Source organism: Patagioenas fasciata, chromosome 26, assembly GCF_037038585.1.
Source record: "Patagioenas fasciata isolate bPatFas1 chromosome 26, bPatFas1.hap1, whole genome shotgun sequence".
Taxonomy (NCBI): domain Eukaryota; kingdom Metazoa; phylum Chordata; class Aves; order Columbiformes; family Columbidae; genus Patagioenas; species Patagioenas fasciata.
In genome coordinates, this window is record NC_092545.1 from 3290955 (window position 1) to 3315549 (window position 24595).

A 24595-nucleotide genomic window follows, 5' to 3' on the forward strand; every position below is an offset into this window, starting at 1 on the left:
TTTATTATGGATTGGTTTAGAAGTCCTCACTTCCATTTTTAAGGTGAAAACCTCACTACGTATGCTTGAAGTAGGTATCCTTTGAAATGGAGGTGTGATTTGGTATTATATTGAGGAAAGTTCATCCATCAGACCAATTTCTGGCTTGGTAAATAGCATTTTGGATGGAAATGAACAGTTATTTTTTCCAACTGACAGCAGCTGTACCTTATCTTCAAAATTGACAGCAACTGTACCATCTGGTTACAGCACCTGTGCCTTGTTACAACAGGCTTGGCCATGATACCTTCATATCACTCTGCCCCTCTTATCTTTTAATTGATACTGAGCTTCTTCATCACTAATTATGGATGTCGGCCAGGGCTGTGGGGTAAAATGACAGAGAGCAGATTTCTTCCCCTCTGCGCAGCTGCTGTATAAGCTGAAGATGTGGATATAGCTTTATTCTCAATAAGTGTATCCTTGATAATTAGTTTAAATAATTTGCCCTCTCTGTAATTATTCCACACCCTCTTAGGTCTTTCCAAGTCTTTTGTCCATCTCCCTTGTTTGGGGTGGGGAACAGGGAGGTGGTGCCTGGGTGGTGGAGGTGACATGAGCAGCTTTCTGCTCTTCATATCCTGGTCTTCCTGCTCTAAATACAACCGGGATATTTCACTGACAGATTTTGAAAAATCACATAATAAAAGCAATGCTGTTGTTTATCACTACAAAACAGTATTTCAAGTAGTTACGGGCTTGTAAGGTTAACACAAGACTAAGGTAATGGAAAAATAAGATAAGTTTGAGGAAACCTTTTGAAGTTTCCAAAGGGTGTGCTGGGCTATCGTGGCTTTGACCTAAACCCAGCCCAGGATAGCTGGGCTATCTTGGCTTCCACCTGAACCAAACATGCCTGGTTTTCTCTTCCAGATTTAAATGACAAATGTTACTTTAGTTGCGTGAGAGAAACCTAAGGAAGCTTCTTGCTTGTCCTAATCCTGAAGTACAATAGATCAGCAAATGTCACCATTTGGTGGTTGTTTCCCCCTCAAAGGATCCCCAGTCTGTGACTCGAAGGGCAGATCCTCCAGCATACAGCCATTTTCTCGTCACGAACAAATGCTTACAAACCATTGTACTTTCTCTCCTAGATGCAGACGCAAATGAGACAACAGCAACAACCTCAAACCACCCCCCCAGCAGCTGTGCCAGGGCAGAAACTGGGCTCTCTCACCCCCCCGTCCTCCCCCAAGACGCAGCGTGCCGGACACAGGAGGATTCTGAGCGACGTGACCCACAGTGCGGTTTTCGGGGTTCCAGCCAGCAAGTCCACGCAGCTCCTGCAGGCGGCTGCTGCTGAAGCCAGTCTCAACAAGTCCAAGTAGGTGGCAGCTCGCTTGGTGTCAAAGGGGATGGAGAGAGGGAGTAGATGAGACTCACAGAGATCTAGTGTCAGGAGGATGGAGCCAGGCTCTTCTCGGTGACAACCAGTGACAGGACAAGGGGCAATGGGTGCAAACTGGAACACAGGAGGTTACACTTAAATTTGAGAAGAAACTTGTTCCCGGTGAGGGTGTCAGAGCCTGGCCCAGGCTGCCCAGGGAGGCTGTGGAGTCTCCTTCTCTGCAGCCATTCAAACCCGCCTGGACACCTTCCTGTGGAACCTCAGCTGGGTGTTCCTGCTCCATGGGGGATTGCACTGGATGAGCTTTCCAGGTCCCTTCCAACCCCTGACATTCTGGGATTCTCTGATCTCACAGTGAAGCGCTGGGCTGAAGGTGGGCAGCAAACTGACGTCTAAATGAGTCTTTGCCCTCCCCAAAACCACAGTTTAGGGCTTGGCAGAAAGTTCCTGAAACACTTCCCCAAGAGCAGAAGTGCTCCTGAGAGCTGCTCCGCTCCCCAGAAGCTGAACCTTTTGTCCTTTCAGCTGGTGCACCCGGCACACTGGCTGCTCCATGGTGGGGCTTCCCAGCAGCACTTGAGTCGCTCTGACAGTGTCTGTAAGCGGGAAGCCTCCACATGGGCATTGCAGGAAATAGTTTCAAAAACCAAGAGAATTAAATTAAACAGTATTCCCTGAAAATAAAACAAACCATTTCAGAACAAATATGAGGCCTTGGTACTTATTTTTAAAATGTTCTTTAAGTGTCAGTGATTGTTTGCTGCTACCCTTATCTACAACCATGCTGAACAAAGCTATAGCTAAATGGAAAGTTAAATGTATTCACGAGGTGTTAATGTCTACAGCTTATTATTTGCGGTCGCTCAGAGAAAGCAAAAGTAACTACAGATAGCGCTGTGCTTGTGATGCTCGTTTCAATCCCTGGCACCGGGTTGCTCAACCGGATGATGAGTAGATGAGGCTGACTGATCCCAGCTTTCTGGGCACATCAGTACGATTTCTGCCGAGTGTTTTTAAGTAGGAAGTAATTCTAATGAAGTAGCTTGGACCAGCTCATAGTGCTGGCCAGAGGATGTCAGATGGGTTATTAATGACTGTTGTTTGCTTGGGATGATCACATCCAGATCTGCTTCCACCACACCCTCGGGTTCCCCAAGGACCTCACAGCAGAACGTCTATAACCCGCCCGACGTCTCCACGTGGAATCCGTTTGATGATGACAACTTCTCCAAACTTACTGCTGAGGAGCTGCTGAACAAGGACTTTGCAAAGCTGGGTGACGGTAGGTTCATGGAGGTGGTTTAATGCCAACCTGCTCTCGAAATGGAAGGTGGTGTGGAATTATGATGCTTTTTCTCAGGTGCTCCTGGATTATGAGGATCCTCTGTGCCTGTCAGAGCTAAATCCGTCCCATCTCCCTTCTGTCCCTGGCCTCCTTGGGCAATTGCAATTGAAGGAGCATGATCCTCAAAGGGAGAGGCACTAACTGCTTGATCAGTTGGTTGTAGAAGCTACAGTTGAAACTCTGCTTCATCTACAAGTGATGATTTGCATTTTGTGTACTGAAATAGTGTCCTAAAATCTAGCTAGGTAAGCAGCCTTCAGAATGGAAGTTTTCCCCCTAAATCTGTGTCTGGTGTTGCAGGGAAGGCTCCGGAAAAGATGGGCAGTTCTACAGAGAACTTGATTCCAGGTTTCCAGCCGGCTCCATCCGCAACCCAGGCAGATGCGTTTGGTGGCTCTTCCTTCGCTGCTGGATCAGGTGAGTTTGTGAATACATCCTACAGGGCAACACCCTGCACAGCACCACAGGAAAACAGCAGCTCTTTGTTGTAGCCTCTTTAAAAGGAAGGTAAAACTGATCTAAATTAAGCTGGCCCTTGTAGAATAGAGCTGGCACTTCAATAAAGGAGGGAAGGCAGGAACAGCATGTGTATGTGAACAGCACATTTGGGCAGCCGAGACGGGGACGCTGCCTATAGGTGAGGGAAAATCTAAGTGAACCCTTTAAGTTCACAAGAAAGCTTCTTAACATGTTGAAGTTCTGCGCAGGTCGTAATTAGAAGTAAAGTATGTAGTGTGCAATGAGGGAATTGGGCTCAGACGTTGGTCAGAATGCTGGCAGATGTCGGGCTGTATGGAGGAGAGGAGCAGAATGTCTCTGCTGCAGAGTGAGGAGAACAGGAGAGAAAAACACAAAACTGCAGGGGAGAGCACAGTGTCCTAACTGACACATTAAATGCAAAGGCAAGAAGCTTTGCCCTGGTTGTGCTGTCTGGCTCCAGAGCCTGATCTGAGGGGCTTTTCTGCAGAGGCCTCTGCGTGTGTGACCTTCTCTGGGTACCGAGGTTTTGCCTCAAGCAGCCCCTGCGGTGCCGAAAAAGTTCTCTGGGTGCTGCTGCTTGTTTCTAGTTCTTCAGCATCAGTTCTCACTGAAGGCAGCAAAGTGTTGGAAACACAGTATTCCAAGCGCAGTATTGGAAAACCGCTTCCAGGAGCCTGTTGCAAGTGATCTGCTCCCCCCTTTCATGCGGTTGTTGTTCTGGTGACAAATGCAACGGTGGCATTTCCTTGTGGAAGTGCCCCAGCCCCTGGTGAGAGGAGTCCTGGGAAGAGATTGCAGAATCCTTTGTGAGGCAAGAAGTGACCAGTCTATTTATGCTTATTTCTATTTATAAAAAAAAGATTTAGAGGAGCTGATTACTGAGTGCGGTATTGTTGGCTCTCACCTGAGAACTCAGGAGTTGAAGCCTGAGGCGCAGAACTGCTCTAGGGAGCCGCTGCTGAGCTTGTCCACCCATTCAGTGCCGTGAGCAGTTGATGATGTTCCATCAGCCTTCGTGCAGTGATGTTGAGCTCCCGGTTCAGCTGTAACTTTACCTTCTGCGAAGCCTGAGGAGCATCTGCGTGTTCTGGGCTCTCTGGATGCTGAGGCGTGTTCGGTTCTTCTAGCAGTTGTCTGTAAAATGTGGCTCTTGCCTCTCCTGTCCCGCGCTTTGACAGAGGAAGGTACTGGCCCTTCTAGCCCTTTTCTTTGTCTTTCCTCATAGAGCCTGTCAGATGCACGATGCTGGATCTTTTCTTTGGGACAAAGCGCCAACCTTTTGTGTGTCCTTTAAGGCCCTTCACCTTTTGTGCTGCTGTAAAGTGAGATAATAGTACTTCCCTTTCAAGGAGTGGTTTGAGATCTGTGGGTTAAATTGTGTTGGAGAGCTACGTGGTAGTAGTTGGGGTTTTGTCTCTTTTTTTAACAGAAACTTGTTCTGAGTGCTCACGTTTGTTGTTGTCAGGTCCTAACTTGGGCTCTAATACTGAGCTGTGCCTGTGCTGAGGTTTTGCTTGATGCTTTCTGCTTTTCTCTCTTTCACTTTGCCTTTTCTCTTCCTGCTTCCCAGCTGAAAAAACGAAAGACATTCTGAGCTTGGACGCTAGCCCTCCCCTTCTGACTGTGCCTGACCCGTTCATTCCTCTCCCGTTGTCCGACACACCAGGTAACTCTGAGTTTATGGAGGGGAAGGATTTGTTGTTTGCTTTGTACTCTGAGTCTTGCAGTTCTGTTTCTAGGCCCGGGTGAAATCCTGGGCAGTGTAGTTGCTTTTCTGCTGGGGAAGATCCGTATGGTGGTGGAAGTGGTGCCAAGCACAAGAACCCTCAGTTTTCATGGCAGACCCCAGGGTTATCGCGTTGTTTCTAATGCCGGCAGTGTTGGTGTCTTTAATGGTTCAGTATTCGAAGCCAAAAATAGTCACTGAGTAATGATCTGTTCTGACCTGAGCCATTTTCAGATTGGTCCCCAACTTTGTAATTGTAGGTTTTATTCTTGTTAATCTTTCTTTCCTGTAGCAGTCGGTGTTTCTTTGGCTTCCGAGTGCATGCGTGTGAAGCACAAGTGGACACGTAACCTTTCCTCAGTTGGCAGAATTTTCTCGAGCAGTTGGTCGCTATTTGCATTGACTTTGCAGTATTACCCAAGTCTTTCCTATGTGCACATTTCTGACTGGAGCAGCCAACACTTTAACACAAGATTATATAAGTGCTTAGGAGCTTATTTGTGAATCGGTGGGATTTGGAATAGGGCAGTGTTTTAATATTGGAGTTTCTGTAAGCTCTCTGAATGTCACAGGTCCCTTTTTGTCAGCTGGCCCCAGAGGACAAGCGCTTGTTTGGGCTCTGATCCTTGTCCTCAGCTCCAGCTCTGGATGGTTTCACAGTGGAGGACCCAACCTTCAAAATGTTCTGCTTTTCAAGATGGCATCTCGCCATGGAAAGTTAAGCAATTCAGGGAAAAAAGAAACCATATTTTTTTCCATAACTATGTGGAACTTTCTTCCTTCTGGTTGATGCTAAAGAGAGCATGAAAAATGTGTTTTGATTCAAAAGGGATTTTTCTCCTAAATGCTGTAGTTTGGGACAAGAAGCTGAATGTCCAGCCTGTGTCCCCCATGCAAGTGCTTGCCAGGACCCGACCTGCCCAGTGATAACAGGAGAACAACCCACAGCAGGCAGGTGACTGGAAATGTTGGTTTTCCTGGCATGGGGTCTGCCAGTGTGCTCAGCACATGCAGTTGCACACCAAGGCGGTTGTTTTCCTCCTTGCCTGCTGCATTTTGATACAGCACGAAGCAGCAGTCGCATCCTGAGCTGCGGAAGATCCAATATTCTCTATAGTGCAGAAACCACTGCGGAGAAATTGCCTTTCAACCCTGCCCTGGGGTACAAACAACCGGAGCAGTGGTTGTCTGTGGTTTTTGTGGTGCCAGGTCGCTCATCTCACCAATCTGGCCCTGTTGGTTGCAGATCTCTGCATGTAGGTGCTAAAGCCCCTTCGGCTGATCCTGTTCCTGGTGGGTTCAGTGGGGTGAGATCTGGCTTTGGTGGCTTCCGACAGGCAAAAATAGCTCTGATTTTATTGTATTTTATATTTTGATAACATTAAATTTGAGGCCAGAAGCTCATGGATGTTTTCAAGAGCTACAGATGTGTCCTTAGCTTTGAAAACAGAAGGGTTGCTTGTGCTTGTAAATTCAACAAAAAAGGTCAAAATCCTGCATTATTTGGACTCAAGTTTTCAGTCTGTGTGTCTCTCACGCAGAACAGGGTTGTCTTTGTTTTATGTCCGCGTTACCGATGCAGGACCATCCCACAGCAAGCGGGGAGGGCTGGGCTGTGCCGGCGTGATTTCAGGTGCGCCTCTTGGCCAGCAGGGCTGGGATTGATCCAGTCTCTTTGTAGATCAGCATCCCCAGCTGCACATCTCCAAGCTGCCTTAGTTTTGAGCAGCAGCAGCTGAATTTCTTTGAATGCTTACTAAATGTTTGCTTTCTGGAATATTTTTATTTCTGAGAAGACCTTGATCGCAAATCTCATTGCTTCAAAACAGTTTTCTGTCTTTGTATAGACCGGCAGCATGCATAGCCCTTTGAGACATAGAAACATCAGCCTTTCCCCCTCGGTTACAAGCGCGGTGTTGTTCAGGAAGGCTTTCAGTGTCGGTGGGGCTTTTATTTGGGGTTTCCCGTTTGTCATACAGAGCGGGTTTTGTTGGCTCCCTGCGCTGTCACCCTGCAGCCGCTGAGGCTCCGGCTCAGAGCTCCGCTGCTTGTTTCTGTGTAAGCCACAAACCCTCTCCCTGTGCTGGCACTGAGGGTGCAGGTGGCATCGCTGGGTGTTGGCCAGGGACATCCTTGGGGTGCTCAGGGGGACAGATGAGCTTTTCTATCACAGATTCCCGTTGTTGATTCAATGATGTTGAACACATGACAAACAGCTATGGGGTGGAACCCCAGCCAGCCAGAATATCTTCAGGTGAAGGTTTGTGCTGCTGTGAGGCTACAACACCACGTGAGGCTACAACACCACATGTGGCTTTAGGCACAACTCGTTCCTGGGTTTAGCGAGGTTGTGTGGGGTCGGTTAAATGTGTCCAGCAAAGACAAAGCTTGGGCGGAGGTTTGGCACTGTTGGGTGGAGATGCGCAGGATCCTGGAGGTCGGTTTGCATTTGTTGTTGCTAAGAAGCTTCTCGGTAAGTGCTTCTAGAGAAGAGACTCGCAAGGAAGTAGTTTAGGGTTCTGCTCACTGCAGAACAGCGTTTGGATTTCTCAAAGAGGAGTGTGACTTGAGAGGTCGGTGGCGGGTTCACTCCTGTTTACTGCACGGGGGAAATACGCCAAGACGAGCTGTGACCTCTCCAGGAGCCTGGACCCGTTTGCGGAGCAAACTTTGAGGCGTCTTTGCTCCAGAATCTGTATCTTGGAGCTCCAGAGATGGACTTTGAGGTGAGTCCTGTATCCGTGGTGCAAACCTGCACGATTCTTCTCTCACCTGATAACCGTTCACTGTGTCTGTATTTAGAGCTCCGAAGGCAAACTGTCAGGTGAGGCCTGATAACCGTATGCAGAGCGGACTTTCAGGAGACAAAATTCTCAGGAAAAGTAATTATAACGAAGTAGAGGAAGAGGAGGGCTGGCTTGAGCTGGGTGCTCGTGCAGAGATCCAACCTGAGCGTGGAAAACTGCAGGTTTTTATATCTCTGCAAACCATTCACACCAGGATTCAGTCCAATTTCACTTTGAGGTCTTCTTGCTTCTCTTTGGATCCCATTCACTGATCTCACAGGTGCCTTTGTTTTGTTCAGCTGTAGACACTGTTCATGGTCCATGGCCTTGTAGGTGCTGTTTTGTCTGAATAAATCCCTTCCTTCTCAGAAAAGTGCCAAACAGGCCTTATCTTGCAAGCATTCAGTGTAATTTGTAGTTGCTTTTAATAAATACGAGCAGAACTTTACAACTTCAGATTTCAGCAAATGCAGCTTAGCAAGTAGCGCGAAGCAGAGTATATTAAAAATTGCACAGCTTTGTACATTGAGACGATTCGTTATATCCAATATGCATTTACTTCAGCTAAATGATTAACATGGAGCTTAAATTGAGCTCATCCACTGACCTGTGAGTGGTAAAACCGTCACCATACAGCTGGTTATTTAGCAGGGAATGCTCAAAGTTGGCTCACCCAGGTTGTCAATACCACGAAGAGGTAACATAGCACCCAACAAAAGGCAGAAATACCAGCTCTGGGCAGTAATCAATGGAAACAGAGTGGTTTTCAGTACAGTCCTTCTCCAATGCATGACTGCAGTTCTTAATGGAATTGTAACTAGTAAGAAGAGCTGGCAAGAGATACGTAGCAATATAGCAAAACATCTGTTAAAATAAGGGGGAATTAAATATTCATGCTGAAAACATTTTTCCTTGTGCATGTGTAGGAAAGCGAGCCGAGTTTTTCTTAATAAGCTTATTGCAGGCTTCACTGATTAATCATCATGGAGGATTTGAGCAGAATGGTAATTTTTCTGCTCCGTGTGGCTACTTAATGTAGCAATTTAGCTCCTATGAGCATGGGAGGCTCAATTTTGCACAGGATATTCTGGAGACCTAAGAATAACTGAGTTATGAAGCTTCAAAACAGGTATTTCCCACTGTCACTCTATGACTAGTCCCGAGTCTGGGGTTTTTACACCCGCTTTGCACATTGGGATAAAGTGATTGCAGACGTGCACAAACACCTATTGATGTGCACTGACGGTTTGAGTTTGTCTTGCTCTGGGAAAACGCACAAGGGGAATTAGACATCCACTAATTGCTGTGTTATTAACTGAGAGTACAATGTGGTGTTTTGATGATTTGGAACAAGAAAGCAAACGGAGCGCTGCAGTCCCAACTAAATGAATGGAAATAGCATCTAGTGGGGTTTCTATCTGGTTTGAGTTTCATCTGGAGGGGTGTTCGTTGAGATTTTGAAAATTCAACTACAATTGCTTGATTCTGAGCTGTTAAGACGACCCTAAATGTCCTGCTCCGTTTGCAGAGTCATGTGTATTTCAGGTATGCCAACTGCCACATGTTTTTCCTTCTCTTTGTGCTACATAAGGTCCAAGTCCTCCATTGCTAAACAACGCGCAGGGACTCCCTTAGTCCATACACTCGATGAATCCATAGGCAGAAATCTCCCCACCGTGCTATTTGCCCTCCCGCTCCCAGCGCAGTTCGCCGACTGGATTTTTACAACCTTGTCTTTCTTTCTCAGTTGCCATCGGAAGAAAAGAACTCTGCTGTGTGCTCTGTTGAATTCTTTCTTTTTGCTATTCCTCCGCAGTACCCGAGTGAGTAACGTTCTTGGTGTGCGGTGCCTGGCTGGGGGACCTCGGCAGCTTTGAGATGTTGCATCTTGATCGCTCCGTGTGTTTCCGGCTATGACAGATTTTTGCCCTCCGTTCCTTTAACTTGCAAGTTTCTCAGGGATCTTTCTTTATTCTAATAGCCTGCTCTAACTAAAAACCCATTTGCCGCATCTCTTGGTTTATATTTATTTTTCATAACTCTAGTCCTTGTTGAAATGCTTTCTGCGTATAGTCGGTCGCTTGATGGGTATATCCCCATGTATAAATGCAGCATGCCAACCTATAGTCTCCGGCAGCGATGCAAAGTCTGTGCAAACTGACTAATTGTAAATCTCAACAATCAGATTCGTGCATGTGTTGGAAAAGAAGGGATTTGAAGCAAAGGTCAAAATGTTCTCTCTGGGTTGGCCAAATCTGTGCCCCTCAACCTGCGTGTGGGGTTTGGACTTGCTTTCTTGGCCCATGATAAAAACCCGTAGTTAATTCTGTGGTGTTAAGTGGTGTTTCGTCCTCCTTGTGTTGGCGCAAATTGGACAAAGGCTCTTGCTGTCGTTCCCAAGGAAGAGATTTGGTTTTCCAGTGCGATGCAGCCACCATTGGGGAAGCTCCGAGAGCTGGGAGCTGTTGGCTCTTGCTTCCCCTTCTCTGCAACGTGTTCCTCTGATAGGAAACAACCTGTGGTTTCTCACTGTAACTGGGAGCTTAGGAATAAAGCGAAACCTTTGTCTAAAGGTGGCAGCGTCTGGCTGGGCTTCAGGGCACTTGACAGGGCACTTCTTCAATCCCCCCTGCCCACTTTTAAACTTAGACGCCTTCTTTAGATGCGATAAACATTGTGTGCTCAGCCCACATCCTTCCCAGCTGGTGCGAAGCCACGGCAAACCCGCTGCCATCCTGTCGGGACTGGAAACGGGCGAAGCAGAGACCCCAACAGCAAATGAAATACCCATGGTTGGATCAATCCCGAACCTGAATGAAGCCGAGCGGAGCTGGGAAGCATCGGGCAGGTTTTTGGGAGCCGTTGAGGAGAGAAGGTGCCTCCAAGAGGCAGCCTCGTGTTTGAGTGATTAAAGCACAGCTTCCCAGTGGAGTTTGGTAACAGCCCTTCCCGAGGGCACTTCAGGAGCTGTAAGGTATCTTTTCTCTTTGTATTGGGTCGCATTTTCTTGTTTATCCTCGCATTTGTTGCTATCTCTACATGTGAATAATCTGGATGCACCTGTTGGATCTGAGGCAGAAGGAGCTCTGATACTACAAAATCCTAATTTAACCACATGATCATTGATACGGGCCGTGTCCTGTTCTGTCACGCTCCACTCTGAGCTCTATACATGTGCAAAACCAGTTGCAACGGGCCCTGAAACTGCAGCACTTGTTTCTGTTATTTCTCATTCCGTTGCTGTGTACCTGATGTTCTTTGCCACCGTGACCCCGTCTGAAACACAGCCTGGAGAGTCGCAGGAAACCGGTGCTGTGGTGGCAACACGTCCTGTTTTCCTCCAGTAGCAGCTCTCGGAGGGGACAGCAGAAGGGAGAAGGTGCTCAGAGGAGCCCGTACCCTTCCTCTTGAAACAGACATCACAAACCTAACAGCAGAATCAATGATACTGTTGCAGCCTTCTTTATTTTCTCAGCGCTGCAGATCATCCTCCATAAGTGCTCCCACAACCTAATCGTAAGGTTAGTATGAAGTTAGATGTATTGTAAGTAAGAAACTAATCAATTATAACTAGTAATTACTAGTCAAATATAAGCTCAGCACTCTGCTTCTAAACAATGTGTTTCTCAATCTTCTGTCTCCCTCTTGTCGTGTAGAAGGATCTAAAACTTGAAAAATATCCCCTCGTTTTGCAGGTGGTCAGAAAGCATTGATCATGTTGATTTATTAAGGATGGATAAGTCCTTTTTAACTTAATCACAGCGTTCATTAATGTAGCAGCTTCTCTTCACTGTCTGCGAATAGCAGATGTGTTCTGCACACTCTTTGCTTTGGTGGAGCCTGTTCTGCAGTTGATGATCCTTTGGATACGTGAGAGTTGGAGCTGTTGTGTTTGTACAGGTAACAGAAACGAGGCTCATGACCCATTTTTCCTCTTCTTGCACTGCTGGATTTCTCCCTCAAATTCCTCAGCATTTCTGGCTTCTCACCATCCCAACCGTGGCTTCACTTGCAGGTGAAACAGCTTTGCTCTTAGAAATGAGAATTCCCTTGGTATCGGGACCCAAAATGCTTCTCAGTACCATGCGAGAGCCTGGTTTTTCTCTCTAGATCCACAGACAGTTTAACCACAGCCGCCTTGGGTCCATGCGGAGGGAAACAGTCCCGTGTGCAGGAAAACCCTGCGTGAGCCGCTGCCATGGAGCGATGGTGAGGCGGAGGCTGTAGAGCTGGGTTTATTTCCCACTGCAGAGGCTCGCCGTGTTCCTGACGTGGATTCAGAAAAGCCTTCCTTTAGCACACGTGTGTCTTTAATAAATGTGTCGTGCTAATGAGAACAAACCGAACTCTTGCAGGGAAGATATTGCCCTGAACTGATGCAGAGCCATGGATTGCGCTGGGCCTTCACTAATTTCCCTTTACTCCTATTTTAACAGGAATTTCCCACCACTTACAGCGACCCCTGTTCCTTTATATTTTATTATTATCCGTATATCTCTTATTCCTCCATTCTAGTACAAGGTGCAACACAGAACCCGGGGAAGTGAACCGCGAGGCCTCAGAATATCTGATTTTTTGCTACTTTTGGGATCTCCTTTCCCATTCATCCTGACTTCTTCTTGCTTTTGAACCTTTCAGCCTCACTCAAAGGGGATAAAGTCCCTTTTACTCGTGTCCTGTAAGAGCGCTGGCAGATCAACACCAACACTCAACAAACAAGAAAGGAAATCTCGTGAGACAAGCAACAAAATACAACAGAAAGCACTGACAGTCCAGAGCTTTGCATAAAACCGGTTGAGTCCAGGGGGCAGGAGGGAAAACAGATGTGTAGGGGGAAGATCACCGTGTTTATTTGTATAAGTTCTGCGTGTTTAAAAGTGTGGCTGAGCTCAACAGGCAACGTTCTAATAGCTGATCAAGAGGCAGTTCCACTGTGTCCAATGGAAAATCAGCAGTAATGAAAAAGGAGGAAAACGGAAAGGTGAGGGAGACTTCAGGGGGCAAAACACTTGGAAATGGGTCATAAAGAGTGATTGCTGTGTATATGGGTTTGAAGATACAAGTTGGTGTGAGTGCCTTGAGAAGAGCTGGGCCTTGGCTCACAGGCTGGTGTAAGCGTTGCTTTGGAACCAGTGACTCAGGCCTAAAGCTCCAAAATGAGAATGCGGTCACAATGTACGTACGTGTCACTTTGTGCTTTGTACTTCACCTCAAAGCAGGAACCAAAGCTGATCTGAAACTGCCCGACTCCGAGACAATCCATAACCTCTCCAGCTGTTGTGTCCTGCGCTTTGCTGTCTTGATTAATGGATTTAAAGCAGCTGGACTCGGCCGTGCTCTGGTTGTACCTGTTGTCTCACCACTGCCCTTCAAGTCCAGCGTGTTCCTGGTGTCTGCTCCCCCGCTCTCTCCTGTGTTGTTACATGTTCCCAACGCACCATAATCTGTTCCATCTTCCTTAGCCCCTTTCAAACCATCGGCACCTCCCCGGTGCCAAGTCCCTGCTCCAACCGCTCTGTTCATCCAAAAAAAAGCTCTTTGTGACCCCTCTGCAGCTGGTGGGGGGATGTTCTTTAGCAAATCCCACCTTTAAAATTCCTCGTAGAGGTGAGAAGGTTTCGAGGCTGTTGTTCCCATGTTTTTCCCCATTCCATTGCCCTTCTTCAGGCCTTTCATGCTCCAACAGCTGCCTCTGGGGTCGCTTTTGCAGTTTCCTTCCCCTCCTGGTTGCTTTGGTGTGTTGGCTTGTGAAGCTTTTCGTGGGGAGTAAAATTTGTCCTGCTTTGATTAAGTAATTCCAAAGCTGCTGTTTTATTATTTATATAGGGCAATAAAAAAGATGGATGGTATTACCACATATGTAGTAGTGCAAGTGAAGCTTTTCTTTGCCTTTCTCAGCGCGATGAGTCTTTTATACAGCAGTTATTTGAGAGCTTGTGCTTTTGTGCCGTTTATGAACATGTTTTCTTTGGGTAATAAATAACACCACCAGCTTGGAACTCAAACCATAAGTAAAAATAGTGTGAAGATTTCTAATGTTCGATTATAAATGCAGTTGTTCCAACAAGCTCAAACGGCTGCATTTGGCCACGTGGAGCAAATTCTATCGGTGCTGTTCTATTGAAATGTTCTTTATCTCCTTGTTCTGTGAAAAAAACACTTGTGAAAGCTAAATAATTAAGGTCATCATTGATAAACCTGATTAGTATGATTGTGAAATCGCTCCCCCATCAGATTAATAATTGAAATGAACTTTTTTGCCCTTTCTTTGTGTGAAGGATGATGGGACCACAGGGGTTGTGCTGCTGAGAGTGATGCGTCTGATTTGAAACCTGATAGTTTAAGTAATTAATTGGTAATTAGACAGCTGTGGAACCCAAGGGGAAGTTCTGCTGTCTGGCACTGTGGTGTTTTGGTGCTTTCTGGTTTTGCTTAAGCTTTTGGGGGCTGTAAGTATTGCATTGAGCGAATCAGTTGTGTTGTACACCTAGCTCTGCCATCTCGGCCTTCTGAGCAGCAATTCTGTCCCTTCTGGTTATACAAAGACCTCCCCAGCGTGGGAAGGTGAAAGGGGAAAATTTGCAAGTTGAATTTTTAAAATTCTTTTAAAATTTGATTTTAAGTGGGTCACATTAAGCTTTTGTGCTTAGGTAGGAGTGGAAGAATAAAGAAGCGCATGCTGGTTTACAGTAGAGCAGCACTGGGTGGGTGAGGATGTCCTCTGATGTCTTAGGTGACCATGAACCCGCTAATACCTCTAACAAATAGTGTTGTTGCACACAAAACCACGCAGGTGTTCTGAGCCTGAACTGTGAGCCGCTGAACCGAGCACCTGATTAACCTTGTCTTTTCTTGTATTCTTTTTTGCCTTTTTCTCCGTTGCCTGCCTTCCTCCTTTTCCCGCTTTCCCCAGAAAAACTGATTGAGGGCCTCAAATCTCCTGAGACTGCGCTTCTGCTCCCCGATATCCTGCCTCTCGCTGACCCCTTCGGTAGCACGTCAGACGCTGTGAATGGTAAAAACAAACCCAGGGCCCCTCCTGTCCTCTCTTACACGGCATGTCGTGTCCTGCATGAGCCCTGCGTGTCCCCCGGGCGCTCAGAACAGCTGCTGATGCTGGTAGGGAGTTACAGGTTCTGCTGAGGCACATCTGCCTTTTCCACATGAGACTTAACAGCTCAACAGCAAACACTCAGTATTTGCGTTTGCTTACTGATTTGGCACAGCGTGTTCTTCTGGTCGTGGTAGAAGAGAGTTAATTGTTGACTGAAGGAGAAGATGCAAAAAATGCCTCCGTTTCTGCGAAAGGGTTTGTCTGTCCATCCACCCCGGCCTTTGTCCTGGGATATGTGCTGACAATAAACCTGCTCCTCCACCATGAGCCCAGAGGCAACCGCTCCAGGCAGTGTGAAGATTTCAGAGCGTTACAGAATCGTATTTTGATTTACTTGCCAAATGTACTAAAAACTAATAATTGCAGGCTGCAGTTTGTTGCCATCAGCTGCTTTTGTGGGTTTGGGTCCCAGCCAAGGGCCCTTAGCAAGCTGGTCGCAACCTGGTAGCTTTGAATGGGAAGGTAGGAAATGAGTCACCTTCACAGGCAGACTTTTTCTCCCTTTTGCAATTTTTGGCAGTTGTCTGAATACTCTTAGATAATTGTTCTGCAAATCGCAGACACACGTGTCGCTGTGCAAAAAAAATACTCATTAATGTCTCTTAAGTTGCCCAACTACACCATTTCTTATCCTGGCATTTGAGTCAATCCTTGTTCTTTAACTTCTTGGTGGTTACCTTGGTGTTGGTCCTTGAGGAAGAGATGCAGACAAGCATCGTACCTGGCTGTGTAAACATCTTCTTTATCCACATAATGGCCATCAATATTAGACAATAAGATGTGAAGTTCTAAAGCTTTATCGCTTCCAGTAGGGTCTGCAATCTTTGCACTGGGCACTCAACATGAAAAACAATACATCATAGAATCACACGATCATTTTGGTTGGAAGAGACCATCAAGATCATAGAGTCCAACCATAACTTAACTCTAGCACTGACCTGTATCACTAAGAGGCTCATCTATACATCTTTTAAACCCCTCCAGGGATGGCAACTCCACCATTGCCCTGGGGAGCCTGTTCCACTCTTGGCTTTTTACAAGCGTAACTGGGAATATGCCGAGGGTTCCACAGCAGGGGTGTTCGTGATCTGATACTCCTAATGCAAGGGGACTCCTTGCAGGTCAGTGTTTGCCTTTTGCTGGCAAAGGATCTTGCAGAAGCTCGCAGTTATTTGCTTGCCTGCAGGGCAGGTTTTATTAGCCTCCCTTTCCACCCTCTGGCCCTCTCACATTGCGCTTGCACAAATCAAAATCAGTAAACCCACAGGAAAAACTCTTGACTTAACAAACACGAGTGCGTGACAGTTATTAAATTGACATCCAACTTCAGCCTCTTGTTGCTGACACGTGTCAAAGGGTTTCTAAAGCATTCAGACAACTGCCACCTTAGTTCCTACTGCTGCTGTGCCTTGCAAACTAACCTCTGGCTTCTCTGCTCTGCTGTTCCGCACGTCTGGAAAGGAAAACCTGACATAGCTGTTGAGAGTCTCATACCGGGCCTGGAGGCCCCGCTGCCCCAGCGGCTGGTGTCCCAGAGCGAGTCGGTGGCCTCCACCAGAACAGGTTGGTGAGGCAGGGGCTGGGGGGGCTGCTGGGGGCTGTGTCCATCCCGTAGCACCGTCCGCTGGAACATCAGCGTATGCACTCCATGCTTTGCCCACTGGGCTTGTGTTGTGTGGTTCCTCAATGATCAGTGCTACTTGTCTCCTTGTGAAGAATGGTGCCATATTCCTTCCACCCACCGGTACAGGTCCGTAGGTGCCACGATATTGCTCTGATGAAGGGCTTTTGAAATCTGGAGCAGTCACTGATTTTTGTCTGTTCACTGGGGCGTGATCGTAAGCAATTTGTGTCTCTTTTTTACTGTGGAGGCCTTGACCTGGCCACCTTTTTTAGGAGGCTGACCCGACATCTTTTCAGAGGTCTCCTGTGAAATAACCAGGGCACTTAGTTTTGCCAGAGTCCCTGCAACTCTGTCCCCACGCTCCCCTTCGCTGCCTCTGCTTTAACCCGTCACCTGTGTGGGATTTGGTTGTTGTATCCTCAGCTTTAGAGGCCGGTTGGCCCCAGAGGACACGTTACACACCGCTAGAGGTGTTGGGATCCCCTCTGCCCCCACTGAAATGGTTTCCACCCCAGAAAACAACAGCTCTTGTGCTGGCTTTGCATCAAAGCTCTGTTTGTACGCTAAGCGGCCGGGAACAGGAATGTGAGAACATGAGCTTAACGGTGTTTGTGTCCTGTTTAACGCTGCCCCGCGGCCCTGGATGTTCACCTGGACTCAGACTCGCTCACTGGGGAGGACTCTCTGCTTGACTGTTCTCTGCTTTCTAACCCTGCCGCTGACCTCCTGGATGAGTTTGCTCCCGTAGCTTTCGCAGCTCAACCTCACAAAGGTAAAGTGTCTCTTTGCTCTAATACTCACCCAGTCCCGGGACTCGGTCTTTAGCTCTTGTGAAGTAAAACTGGTACTGGTTTACACAAGGGATGCTCTGACCTGTGTTCTGGTGCTGCTGCTTTATTTTCCTTCAAGCCATTTTGTTTTCTTCCCAAACTGGTGAAACTTGGAATGCACATTGAAGTACTTAGGGCAAAATCTAGATAGAAGTATTCAGCTTGACTGTAAAGAGGTTTTTGAAGTCAGGTGGCATCTTCCGTGAAACCAGAAGGGATACGGCAGGCTGAAAGCGTCAATCCCTCCTCAGGTTTGTCAGTGGATGCTCTCTGCTTTTGCTTTTTGCACATGGGATTTAAGACCTGCTTTTGTGCTGCATTATTAATTCTGGAAGGGAGCCTGATAATCATCAATGCTGGTGTCACACACAAAAAAGGCCTCTTTCTTGGTTTGTCGGAGTTGGTGTCCATAGTGTGCGACTGAGCTCTTTGAGGTCTGGGGTTATCAGGGGGGATTCCTGAGTCAAACTGCAGTGTCACAGGAAATAGGAATGAAAGGCTGAGCGCAGTATCCACTTGAAAAACGGAAGAGTTTCATAGTACCACAAAAACCAGCTGCAGAAGAGAAGTGTGGTCATTCCTGCGAGCTGCAGATCAGCCCTTGCAGTTCCTCAGTGGAATCGTGGAAATGCTGTGCAGCAGGGTTCTGTCCTCTTCCCATTAACGAGCAGAGGACCCTGAGAAGCTGGAGCAGCGTGTGTCCCTTGGGGACAACGCCAAACGTTAGCAGATGACTCTCGCAGAAGCCAAGCTTGTTGTGAATCCGTATCCAGCTGGGTGGGAGGGGAGACCAGGACTCCCGTACTATTTTATTGCCTCGAAAAAGAGGCCCAGAGCACCAGTGGTCCAGCCAGGTCCCTCTTGCTGATGGGTTTTGCATAGCTCTTTTGGCAATGATCCCTATAGCAACAGAAAATGATCTGTCCTTAGAGGAATTGCTGTAAAATCAGGTTGGAATAATTTTTTACACTTGATGGCACTTCAAAATGAGTTTGTGTTTTTCATAGAGCTTTTGGGTTTAAACAAGCAGTTGTTCTAATTGCTCGTTGCTATAATGCACTTCCGTGCCACTTTATTCTGAGTAAATGGCTTGAAATGTATGTCAAGCAGTTATTACTCCACGGCTGGAACACAGCAAAGCCAAAACATTGCTGATGTGATTCAATGAGAAAATGAATTAACAGAGTCTGCGCTGCTGTTCCCTCTGGGATGAGAAAGGCTCACGTTTGACGAGGAAAGTGGGGCTTCTGTTAGCAGGAGTATGGGGAGGGGCGTGAATATTAAAATCTTACAAAATACGTTTCTTTTTTATGGTTCTCAAACCCTACTTTTACAGCTGTGGGTGTGGTCATTGACTGCACATCTCAGTCTTTTGTTTGCTTTGTTTAGCCAGTCCTGGCTTTGGTGATGTAAAGCAGCCATGGGGCAGGTGCTGCTCCAGGGCTATAATCAACCCCAGGAACTGCAACACTGCAGATTCAGTGGGACCATGAGGATTTGAAGATACGGCCATGGTCTGGGTGTGGGTTATTGTTCCGGTCACGGTCTGGGTGTGGGTTATTGCTCTGGCCATGGGCTGGTTAACACTCCGGCCATGGTCTGAGCGTGGGTTATTGCTCCGGCCATGGTCTGAGCGTGGGTTATTGCTCTGGCCATGGTCCTGGGTATGGGTTATTGCTCTGGCCATGGTCTGGTTAACACTCCGGCCATGGTCTGGGTGTGGGTTAACGCTTCAGCCGTAGTCTGGTTAATACTCCGGCCATGGTCTGGGTGTGGGTTATTGCTCCGGCCATGGTCTGGTTAACGCTCCAGCCATGGTCTGGGGGTGGGTTAGCACTCCGGCCACACCACAGCGTCCTTTGTGCTTTACCACACAGTTCTCTGGCCTCTGAATTTTTGCTCAGCCTTCAGGATTCCTTAACTTGCATGTGCTGAACACAGCCCCACGCTGCATGTGAGTGGAAGGGGAGGATTTCTCTCCTGATGGTGCTCTATGGCCACGAAGGTGACCTCAGACGCTTTTGAAGGAGCTTCGCCCAAACAGGGACAACCAGGAGGTTGAGAAGAGCCACAAATAAATAGCTCCAGAGACAGAGTGGTGGCAAGATGAGACTTTCTGTTAAGATGAAATGTCTTTATTTTTTGACTCCTATAAAATCTGTGGCTTTTTTCTGGCTCGAATCCTGCAGAGGAGAGCGCATTTCCACAAGTGGTTTCATGTATCGGTTCCCCCAAAACCTGTTAGCGCATTTGTTGGCTTAAGTAAAAAGCTTTTCTTCTTCATCTGAGTCGAACAGGAATGTTCCTGTTCCTTGGAAACCATCGCCTTGTACGAGTCCTTCCGAGGCTTTCAGAAATACTTCAGGTAGTAACAGAGAACCAGATTTTGGAAGGTATTTTAGGTATCTAAAGTAACAAGTTGTGACCCATAGCAAGAGTGTGGAAGCCCCTACATTTTATTTTGCTTCTCATGACTGGACTTGCTTTTTGTGTTGGTTGGTTGATATGTTTTCCCCTTCACTTTTGTATTTAATCAGCTCTCTTCTTACCTTCTTTACCAAAGACTTACCCACTTAACTTCACCTTTTCAATGAAACTCCTGCTTCTCAACCCTGTCTCTGAAAAAGTAAAGATACCCTAACACTTGTTAACAATTCTAACCAGCCTTCTCTGCTGTCTTTGCTTCTTTACCTCTGTTTCTCCTTGGTGCTGCAGAAGATACTAACCTGATATCAGGCTTTGATGCTCCTGAGGGCTCTGAAAAAGTGACAGAAGATGAGTTTGACCCAATTCCAGTGTTGATATCCAAAAATTCACAAGGTAAGCCAGGATTCGGCGGTGAATAAGGAAAAAAGGAGTTGTTCTGGGGCAGTGGTGCAGTAATTCAAGTCCTAAACTGTCAGGTAGTATCATTGTAGTATTTAGCGAGCTTAGTCTTACGTTGGCCTTGAAATTCCCATAGATTCTCTTTGTGGGAATGTCTGAACAGATAATGGACGTGCCAACATGTTTAGGTCCCCTGAAGTAGTTGGTACCAGCCTGCCAAGCCGGGCACAAACCACCTGGGGCTGAAGTGCAATGGAAAACTGTATTCTCTGCTGTTCTTATTCACTACTTGAGCCAACGGAAGGAGATCTGGGACTTGTGAGTGAACCTGGCATGAGGTGCAAGAACGGGAGACGACGAGTCCTTCGGAACTCTGAAACTCCTGCTGCAAGTGGATTTTTCCTCCTGCTGACCAGTGTCTGTTTTGAAGAGCTTTGAATGGAGTCCTTAGCACAAAAACTGGGAAGTTTCTCCTTTCAGAGCCTTCCTAGATTAACGGGCTCTTTGCAAACAGGTTCAGTCTGTAGGGTTAAGTCTAAGCAGCAGCACTGTTTGCTTAAAAGAAAGAGCAGTGTTTGAGCTGTGCTGGGCAGCGTTCTGCAGCCTGCTCCATCAAACATGTCTGTCTGCAGTCAGGCCTTTGAAAAGTTGTGATTACAGTTTAATATGCTAGCATAGGTTTAAAAATACACTCCAACATTTCCTTGTTTTGGTTTTTTTTAGTTTGATGCTAGAACTTTTTGAGGTCTCCAACTTCCATTTTTGTTTAGGGCAGGACTGTGCTGTAACCCGCCCTGCACCCAGTGCAGACCAGCAGTCATTAGAAACAGCTCTCAGCTGTTCCAAACTCTGCTCCTGCTCAAAGTCAGAGCGGATTTCTACCCGAGCTGGGCCAAGACAGGCTGCCCCGAATAGAGGAGCAGCTTTCCCTCCATATCAAAAACTGTAGAAAGTCCTCAAAGCAGCTGGCAACTCAGAGATGCTCTTAAACCAGCTTTTCAAGGTTTAAAACTTTGAACAGCCCTTTCTATAGGTTGTGTTTTATAGACTCTTTAGTAAGGCCAGAATCTGGATGTAAACCCTGGGAGAAGCAGTGGTTTGTAAGTCTTCCTGGCCATGGTGATGTTCCACCCATGCGAGGCCGGTTTGGGGTGGGCAGCGGGTGGAAGAGCACGCAGGGGAATGTTGTTGCTATCGTGATGCAAGTAACGAGAAGAGCTTGAGCAAATTTTCTGCTTTGCTTTGACTTTTTTCCTTGCTTGCTTGCTCTTGAACATCTGAAACTGTCGTGTGTGTGTGTCCTGTTCAATACTGAATTCCTATCTCTCACACTTTCAGGTGGGCATTCTAGAAACAACAGTGGAAGCTCTGAGTCCAGTCTTCCCAACATAGCCAGGTCTTTGCTGCTGGTGGATCAGCTCATAGACCTGTAGCAGTGACACAGTAGCAGACGCAGTTTCTGTAACGTACCTAATCCTCCGTTTTCATTTCCAGAAGAGTTACCTTCAGTTGTGGTTCTTTGGGGCTTTTTTCTTTTATTTCCTTCCTTAATTACAAGCAAATCCAATCTGCCCTGGGAAAGATCCTGTGTCAGTTCTCCAGGTAGTCCTCTCTAAAGCTGGTTACACCGTCGTGGTTCCTCCTGCACCGTCTTTGCTCGCCCGTGTCTAAAGGCAGCACCGTCTGTAGCCGCCCCGCTGAGCTGTACACGTAGCACCACGGAAAGCCTGACCCTAAATCAATTAGATAACCGTAGCTGACGTTCGATCCCTGCCTACAACAGCCTCCTTTCTCCTTAGAGTAGCGCGTGAATAACTGTGTTTCAATCTTTGCATTTGTGTCGTTGGGTTTGGTTTCTGTTTCGCTCCTGTTTGCTAAGGGATGGGCAGGAGGGACGGGGGACGTCGGGAGGGATTCCCCTCTCCCACAGGATCCGGGTTAGGAGAGCTGATGTTTCTAAATGTGCTTCAGAGGAGGAGGAAGCACCGAGTTCCCCTGGAGCAGCCTGGCCCGGTACCTCTGGCCATGGTGCACGTGAAGAGTTTTCCGGACTGCCCCCAGCTTGTGGTTTAACAATCCTGCTTGTGAATGAACCGCTTCCTTGGGGAGGGCGAAAAAGAGAAAACCAGATACATTAAAGCTGCAAAAATGACCCTCGGTGAAATATAACAAGGTTTCGTACCAAACACATGTGAGTATGGCTGTGCCTGGCGTTTTGTTCACCTTTTTTGGATGAAAAGGGCATTGTGGCAGCAGCAGATGTATTTTCTGTGACTTCTTTTCTGTGTTTGAGTGGAAAAAAAGAAAATTCCCCAACCTACTGTAAATTGTGTATGAAACAAATTGTCCTCCGGTTGTTTGTCTCTTTTTAATCCTGGTTTTAGTCAAGCAGCTGGTATCTGTTCTGGGTTCTTCTTGTACCTGCATATAGTGCAAAGCAGTTAAGTATGGAAGCGTTTGTTTCAGTAGACAAAGATTCCCGTGGACTTTCTTCCACTCCTCGGTCTCTGTGGAACACGCATGCACTCGGTTCAGATGGTTTCAAATAAGTGCTGCTCCAACTCGATGGGTTTGACCTTTTCTTTTGCCCTTCACCCGCTTAGTTTGTCACCGAGCTGCATCCGCTCAACTTGTTTTCCTTGGCTTATGGTCACGGAGTCTGGAATTCCTATCTTGTGTTTGAAAGCTCTTTCTGACCAGAAGGACTCTTCCTCTCTAGTGGAATAATTACTCGCTTACCGCTGACCTTGTGTATGTGTATGTAGCCGTATTAGTAAAAGTGCAGTTCCCCACGTGTGAAAGTTTGGACGACTGAACTGTGGATGTACCGACCTCTAAGAAGGAAAGAAATCCAAGTTGGTGACTTCTCCTTCCCAGTCTCTGCTGTTCCCTCACCCTTAGTTTAACAAATTCTGTACATAGAACGACCATCGGTTGTGTCTGCTCTCCATTACTCTTCTTTTAAAACCTACACTTAATAATAAAAGTATTGCTTAAGTGTGTTGTATCATTACATGTGTATACTGCACTTTCCAAGAGAAGCTTTACATGAGAACTATGGAAATGACCTTAGGAAAATTGTGGATAGAACTTTATTATTTTTTTGTTTTATATTCCTAAAGCACAGGCAAGCTGGACTGGAAAACATGGAGACGCTATAGATAGAAAGTTATTGTATAGTCAGATACTGAGATTATATGAAAAGATATGGATTTTAAAAAGTAACCATCTACTGTATATTAGAAACAAAGATTTCTGTGAATTAAAGTACTTTTAAAGAATGTTTAAGATTTTAAATCTGATGGCGCTTGTTCAAGGGTTCTGGAAAAAAAGTATAAATGCACTGGGTTGTTAATAATGCTATTAAATAAGCAGATGTGAATGTTTATTTTATTGCTTTTTCAAGTAGCTATTCTTGGATCTGGGTGGGAAGCACACAACAATGGAGGCAGAGATGTCTGTTATCCAGCCCTCCATCGCAAAACACTCGCCACTTATTTGCGGAACGATTGGAAAACGCGAGAGAGATGAAACGAGTGGATATTTGGGCTCGATGTCGGGCTCTCAGAAAAAGCGACTGGCGTACAGGCGTTAGGTTGGTGTTGGTCGCTCTGGTTGGAGCCGTGGGAGGTGTTTCTGTCCCCTTTTAATGTCCGTGGGGTCAGGTGTTGTTAAGAGAACACAAACCTGGACCCAGCGGAGCGGTTTGTTCCCTCGGGGTGACGGGGGAGCCTCCCCCCCCACCGACCTGGGCTTCTTGTCTTCTTGGTGCATCCCCTGATGGGATCCTACAAACGCACCCCGGTACATGCAGCCGTGTCCTTTCAAGTCATGGTTGTGCTTTGGGGGGTGAGATGTTCAAGGGATCGGTTGGAACTTAGGTGTTGCTTCTTGCTCTGAGCGGGTTTGGCTTTTCATCTGCCTTGGCCTTTTGAATTGCCCCAGTTCATCTTTTCACTAGAATAGCGTTAAGTGTCGCACCCACAATTCAGCGATGTTGGCAGCGTCTGTCCCAAAACCAGAAGGTGCTGCAGCTTTCAGGGTTCTGGCTGCCCGGGTCTTTACGGGGTTCTGTGGGGTGGGAAAGGCTGAGAGATGGGGGAATGTGCTGCTGGTTCTGTGGAGCTTCTGCATCCTCCAGCTTGAGGGAACCTCTGCGCAGAGCAAAATGATTGTTAGAGGGAGCTTCATTTAAAAAAAGAAATAAAATTATTACAATTAAAATTCAAATGCAATTCAAAGACAGAGTTCAGCAAGTTTTGGGGCATCCCAGCAAACACGAAACGTGGTGTGTGTTGGGCCTCTGGCTCCAAACGCCGTCAGGCCACAGTGTGTGTGTGTTGGCCTGGAGCAGGCTCTGCTTGTCGGCCGGTGTGTTTTCGAGCTCAAGAGCTGGAAATCAATCAGGAATCAGTTGGAATTGGGGAGAAGCTGGTGTGGATGTGGGGGAGATGTGGGTGTCCCGTGGGGGCGCTCG

At 47.0% G+C, this 24595-nt stretch overlaps 1 protein-coding gene across 12 annotated transcripts in view; it reads left to right on the forward strand.

Annotated features, from left to right (window-relative positions):
- The window catches only part of AAK1 (AP2 associated kinase 1), a 77872-nt gene that overhangs the window by 42333 nt on the left and 10944 nt on the right, over positions 1 to 24595 (forward strand). The window contains exons 14-22 of one of the 12 annotated variants that reach the window (XM_065856867.2): positions 1134 to 1363; positions 2512 to 2669; positions 3033 to 3149; positions 4783 to 4878; positions 14638 to 14739; positions 16300 to 16401; positions 17124 to 17234; positions 20008 to 20112; positions 21457 to 23509. In XM_065856867.2, the coding sequence (XP_065712939.1) occupies positions 1134 to 1363; positions 2512 to 2669; positions 3033 to 3149; positions 4783 to 4878; positions 14638 to 14739; positions 16300 to 16401; positions 17124 to 17234; positions 20008 to 20112; positions 21457 to 21551 (1116 nt within the window). In that variant the 3' untranslated portion in view covers positions 21552 to 23509. Of the gene's footprint in view, positions 1 to 1133; positions 1364 to 2511; positions 2670 to 3032; positions 3150 to 4782; positions 4879 to 14637; positions 14740 to 16299; positions 16402 to 17123; positions 17235 to 20007; positions 20113 to 21456; positions 23510 to 24595 lie in introns of those variants that run through there. The other 11 variants (XM_071799403.1, XM_071799404.1, XM_071799405.1 and 8 more) reach the window with 11 other exon arrangements.